The sequence below is a fragment of the Mesocricetus auratus genome, unplaced genomic scaffold (assembly GCF_017639785.1).
Source record: "Mesocricetus auratus isolate SY011 unplaced genomic scaffold, BCM_Maur_2.0 Super-Scaffold_100007, whole genome shotgun sequence".
Classification (NCBI taxonomy): domain Eukaryota; kingdom Metazoa; phylum Chordata; class Mammalia; order Rodentia; family Cricetidae; genus Mesocricetus; species Mesocricetus auratus.
In genome coordinates this window covers 46,247,299-46,253,298 of record NW_024429191.1, presented here as the reverse complement: position 1 = coordinate 46,253,298, position 6,000 = coordinate 46,247,299, and the positions used below count along the sequence as shown (strand labels likewise).

The 6,000-nt window shown below is 46.3% G+C and overlaps 1 protein-coding gene across 1 annotated transcript in view; it reads right to left on the bottom strand.

Moving 5' to 3' along the window:
- Window positions 1-578: 578 nt before the first annotated feature.
- The window catches only part of LOC101825198 (myosin-8), a 29,789-nt gene continuing 24,367 nt past the window's right edge, over window positions 579-6,000 (bottom strand). Inside the window, exons 33-39 of the mRNA XM_005067606.4 lie at window positions 5,671-5,979; window positions 4,513-4,716; window positions 3,442-3,567; window positions 3,185-3,355; window positions 2,912-3,016; window positions 2,170-2,265; window positions 579-851 (exon numbers count right to left, since the gene is read on the bottom strand). Of these exons, the coding sequence (XP_005067663.2) occupies window positions 702-851; window positions 2,170-2,265; window positions 2,912-3,016; window positions 3,185-3,355; window positions 3,442-3,567; window positions 4,513-4,716; window positions 5,671-5,979 (1,161 nt within the window). The 3' untranslated portion in view covers window positions 579-701. The remainder of the gene's footprint in view (window positions 852-2,169; window positions 2,266-2,911; window positions 3,017-3,184; window positions 3,356-3,441; window positions 3,568-4,512; window positions 4,717-5,670; window positions 5,980-6,000) is intronic.

Sequence of the window (6,000 nt, the reverse complement as noted above, 5' to 3'; positions counted from 1 at the left end):
CCTGCACTCCTGTAGTCCCAGCAGCAGAGAGGCTCGGGCAAAGAGATCTTAAGTTTGATTCCAGCCTGGATAGCATAGGGAGACCCTATCTCAAACAAAAGAACTGTGTGACTGATAGGGGTGTGGGAGGGAGCTTCCCGAGGTTGAAGTCGGGAAGTGGCTTCTGGGTGGCCAGCTTCTTGTGCCCATTAGTGTTGGTCACCTTGACACAAACCAGAGTTGCCTGTGAAGAGGGACCCTCAATTGAGGAATTGCCTCCATCAGACTGGCTTGAGGGCCTGCCTGTCTGTGGGTAGTTCTGGGTTGTTTAAGAAAGTAGAGTAAGGGGTGGCGGGCAAGCCAGTAAGCAGGGTTCCTTTATGGTCTCTGCTTCAGTTTTGCATTCCTGTCCTGGCTTCTCCCACTGATGGACTGTGACCTGTAAGCCAAACAAACCCTTTCTTCCCCAAGTTGTTTTGGGTCAGTGTTTTTATCATGGCAACAGGAAGTGAATTAAGACCGCTCCACATAGCCATATGTGATAATAAGTAGCAACAGCTAGGTGAGCACTGGCTTCAACAGCAAACAAGGAAGTCTGGTTTAGTTTATGAATGCGCTGTAGTCTTTATTGAGCTGACAGTAGGTGAAAAGTGAAGCAAGTGACTGGAAGCAGCACATTCTGCGCATTTCTTCAGCCACACGGCAGCTCCGGGAAGGTGTGCTTACTCTGCACTGATTTTGGTGTGAACCTCTCGACTCTTCACACGCAGCTTGTTGACTTGGGACTCCGCAATATCAGCCCGCTCCTCAGCCTCCTCCAGCTCATGCTGGAGCTTGCGGAATTTGGCCAGGTTAGCGTTGGATTGTTCCTCCTGACAACAGACAAGAGTTCAGGCAGTTAGATGCTGTGGGTATCACCATATGTGTCACCAGGCCAGATCATCTACAATCATATTCCCTTCTCATGTGCCGTAGGTCGTGTCTGACCTCCAACCTCAACCCAATTTGTAACTCTAGTGACAATTTTGACTTGAAGGAAGGAAAGGAAGGAAATTGTTTTCAGGTAGAAGGGACCAAGCTTCTATTAAACCTGCTTACCACCGCCCTGCTTTATGAAAGATTTATTTTATTTTTATTTTATGTGTGTAGCTATTTGACCTGCATATATATCTGTACAACATATTCATGCTGTACCCAAGGAGGCCAGAAGAGGACATTGGATCCTCCTGGGAATGTAGTTACATATGATTATGAGCCACCATGTAGGTGCTGGGAATTGAACCTGGGTTCTCTGAAAGAGCAGTCAGTGCTCTTAAACAACTGAGCTGTCTCTCCATCTCTCCATCTCTTTGCTTACTTTTTTTTTTGGTGTGTCTCTTAGATGGAAAGGAAGAAATGACCCAGGTACCCCCAGAGACCTCAGTAAGCAAATCTTAACAAATGGCTTTGAAAATCCCACTAGACATTGTTTCCCCCATGTATTTTTAAACTAACACACAAGAAGGAGAAAAGTGGGACTCAAATAAAAAATTGCCTCTTTTTGTGTGGCCGTTGCCGTTTGTGCCCTTTCTTCCTTCCTATCACATGTATCTAGAATGATGGGGCTGGGCATATGGGGGGAAGTGCCGCTGGAGGGTCTTCCAGCATCGTTTCTTTGCTGATTGATACCACAGACCCCGGGCCTCACACCACTAGCTGCGCCTCCAGTTCTCCCATCATGTTCTTCCGGTCGCTGGGATAGATACAGGGAGGAAAGCCTTGCCTGTATAGTGAGGTAACAAGTCAGTTGGGTGTGTGCATGGGGGCGGGTTGGGGGAGTCAATATTTCATTTTTGGGAACACTTGAGTTTGTGTATGTTGAGAGACAGGAATTTTTCATCCTGGCGGTAGTGATTGTGTTGTGTGTTTGTCGCTGTCAGTTAAGGCTGGCTACTTGGAGCTTTCTCGTTCCCCAGCCTTCCTGCCTAACAGTAAACAGCTCTTCTTGAGGCCTATTCTACATTTAGCATGTGAGTGTGTGCATTTGTATTTGCAAGATCCGGGCCCCCAGAAAACATACGAATGGTAGATTCTTACTGTGTGCCCTTCTTCCTCATCAATACGTTTATTTTTTATTTTTGTTTGTTTTTTAAAACATTTTCCCCCTAAACAGAAGTTTGCTTTGTTCTACAAAACCCCAAAGACACTTACAGCCTCCTCAGCTTGTCTCTTGTAGGATTTCACCTTGGCCTGTAACTTGTCCACCAAGTCCTGTAGCCTGAGCACGTTCTTGCGGTCCTCCTCAGTCTGAAAGTTTGATTAAAAAACAAAAACAAAGGTGTGACGATTATTTATAAATACAAGAAAACATAAAAAACAAACAAACAAACAAAAAAACAAAGGTGTGTTTCAGTCGGAAGGGAGATGGGGCAGAATTGGGGGATAAACTTGACCAACCTATGCTGTGAACAGTGATCACCTTTGCTAAATGTGTCTAGCTGGCCTCTGCACTAAAGAATCGATGTGCCTTCTCTAGTCCTTAGCCCTGCTGTTCTGGGAGAGGCCACACTAGGACTGAGGTCTAGCTTGCTTTGCTTTAATGTCTATATTCTTTTCTCTCCGAAGCTACCTTCCCTGTCTTCCTTTCTTCCTTTCTTTCTCTCCCTCCTTTCTTTCTCTACTGTCCTCCCTCGCACCTTACTTCCCTTACTGGGGATCAAGCCCGTGTGAAATATGTACTCTACCACTGACCAGCATGCCCTGTCTATGTTGTCGTGTAAAGGTCTGCCTCACCACCCTGGCTTGGTGTATGACTGTGATTAGCAACTCTGCCTTTCTCCTTTACATACATGGAATTAACATACATGTCTTCGAGTGCTATGAAGTAGTCATCAGAGTTTTCCTTTCCCTTTGGGCCGGATAGCTGTGCATTCTAGAAAGCTATCCCTCTTACCTGGTAGGTAAGTTCCTTTACTCTTCGCTCGTGTTTTCTTAACCCTTTCACAGCCTCAGCGTTACGTTTCTGCTCGCTTTCAACCTCTCCTTCAAGTTCACGGACCTGTAACCGAGAAAAAAGATGTATCTCTGTATGTCCAGTTAGTGCTGGGGGATGTTAATTAGCCTAGGGTCTGCTGCAAGTGTGGGCAGGGTGTTCCTGATCCCACGACAAGAAGGGTGTGCCTCCTGCCCCCCCCTGCTTCCCAGGCTTAGGGATGGAGACACCCACCCTGGCCTCCAGTTTCTGGATCTGCTTCTTGCCGCCCTTCAGCGCCAGCTGCTCAGCCTCGTCTAGACGGTGCTGCAGGTCCTTCACCGTCTGCTCCAGGTTCTTCTTCATCCGCTCCAGGTGGGCGCTGGTGTCCTGCTCCTTCTTCAGCTCCTCCGCCATCATGGCAGCCTGAAAAGCAAATAAATCAAGAAAATAATGAGCCCCGGTGGTGGCAGGCGGTATGGGTGTGAGGAGAATGTGGGCTTGGCGCTCACATCAGTGATGGCTTTCTTGGCCTTCTCTTCTGCGTTTCGTGACTCCTGAACTACTTCTTCTACTTCACTCTGCAGTTGGGAAACATCGTTTTCCAGCTTCTTTTTGGTGTTGATGAGGCTCGTGTTCTGTTAAAAAAATTGGAAATTTATAAGATTTTCAGGTTTCCATGTTGGGGTTTTTATAGATGTTCTATTTTTGCCTAACCCAGGAGACCTGATGCCAACATTTGCACTGTTGGAATCCAGTCGATTCCTGCCTATGTGACTTACATAGGGGGCCTTCGGAAGTTTCAGGAGTGCCTGTATTGAGAGGGAATGATGGTAGTAATGCCAGCAGTTTGCAGGCTAAGGCACATGGATCATAAATTTAGAGCCAGCCTTTGTTACATGGGAAGACCCTGTCTCAAAACAACAACATTGAATGCCCGTATTGGTAGTCATCTCTCATTTGTTCTTTCTTTTGTTTTATTTATAATATTCTCTCTGCTTAAAGGGTTGTGAATAATAGGCTTTTCATGTGTGTGAGTTCATGGCTCTGGAAGTCTCTCAAGAGAAGTGTGTGTGTGTGTGTGTGTGTGTGTGTGTGTGGCAGGGCAGTGGGGAACGTGCCCTTAAAATATCAAGCCAGTATTCTCAAAGGGGGGTATTTGGAAATGCTGGAGTGTGGTTATTTTGGTGTTACAGAGATCTTATGAGGGGCTGCGACTACATTTAATGCCTGAGCAAGAAGGGATGCTAAGTGCTCTGTGAGGCACGAGAACAGTAAACACAGAGCAGCTGAACGCCAACATGCCCCGGGTAAGCACTTCATGAACTGCATTTCAAGTTTGGAGCCAAAGGCATGTAGGCTTAATGTTTCTCGTCACAGTTTTAAATAACCCTCAAAGCCTAACCTTATTTCTAAACTCACAAACCCTTTTGGGTAGAAAGTCTAGAAAGAAATAGGAATGCACAACAAAGTCACCTTTTACCCTGTCATAACTGCGGTGGTGGTTTAGACACAGTCATCCTTACACTCTAGACTCCTTACACTCTAGACTCCTAGTTCCCAGTGTGCCAGCGTTTGCTCACCTGAGTGTGGAGGAGCTGCACGCGCTCACTGGCATCCAGCAGCTCCTGCTCTGCAATCTTCCTGCTCCTCTCTGTCTGCTCCAGCGTGGCCCGCAGCTCCTCTATCTCAGCCTGCAGCAGGTTGGCTCTGCGCTCCACAATCGCCAGTTGCTCCTTCAGGTCCTCCTGGCCCCGGAGAGCATCATCCAGGTGCAGCTGGGTGTCCTGTTGTAAGTTAAGAGGAGATGAACACCTAGGAAATGAGCTACAACAGTGTATTGGTTCTAGGAACAGGAGGTGAACTTGCCTGTCATTTGCATGAGCTTAAGAATGATGGTGGCATTTGTTTAGTGTGTGAGAAAATCATCAAGAGACAGATTCTCTGCCTTTATCTTGTTTTCTGTCACATACATGTCACTATTCTTTATCATTTAGAGATTTCTCTATATCCTCCACATAGTAGTTGACATTTGCTATCTCATCTGATCCTCACCATCATCCTTGAGGTGGGAAACTTACTCTTATTATGCAGAAGAAGTAACAGGCCTGAGAGGTTAAATAACTTGCCTGAGTCAGGGCGTGACAAAACTAAGACTCAACCTCAGGCCTGTTTGTGGAAAGCCTGTGTATTTTCTATCTTGTCATTTCTCCATCTTTTGGCTTCTGATTGTGCTACATATAATTTCTGGAAACTATTATGTTTTAGACACTTTAAATTGGCTTCCTGGGTGCATTCAACTGAATAATTTGGTAAGTGGCAGTGACTATGATAGTGTTGTCAACTTGACAGACTCTAGAATTACCTGGAAGAGGATATTGGGCATACCACAGGGCAATTATCATGATTATGTTAACTGATATAGGAAGACCCTCTGTAATTGTGGTCAGGACCATTCCCTGGGCAGGGGATCTTGGACTGTATAAAATGGAGAAAGCCAGCTGAACACTAGCTTGAATTCCTTTTTCTCTGTTCCTGATTGTGGCTGCTTCACATTCCCCCTGCCTTGACTTCCCTGCCATGACGGACTGCAAGGATGACCTGAATAAACACTTTTTCCTTTAAGTTGCTTTTGCCAGGGTATTTTATCACAGCAGTGGGGAAGGCTGCTAAAACAGATTGCTTAAGAAGTAATTGTGAGAATGGCAGACAGGTGTGTTCTGAGGTCAATGGACGTCTACCTTGAGGATGCCTTGGGTGTTCCTGTAGTTCCTCAAGCTCTCAGCAGCCAAGCGGTTGGCATGGTTCAGTTGGATTTCCATCTCATTGAGGTCTCCCTCCATCTTCTTCTTGACTCTCAGAGCATCGTTCCTGCTCCTGATCTCTGCGTCCAATGTGCTCTGCATCGTCTCCACAACTCTGATGTGGTTTCTCTTCAGCTGATCGATCTCCTCATCCTTCTCAGCAATCTTCCTGTCAATCTCAGACTTGACTTGGTTCAGCTCCAGCTGGATGCGCAGGATCTTTCCCTCTTCATGCTCCAGAGATGCCTTAAGGACAGCAATAGGGGA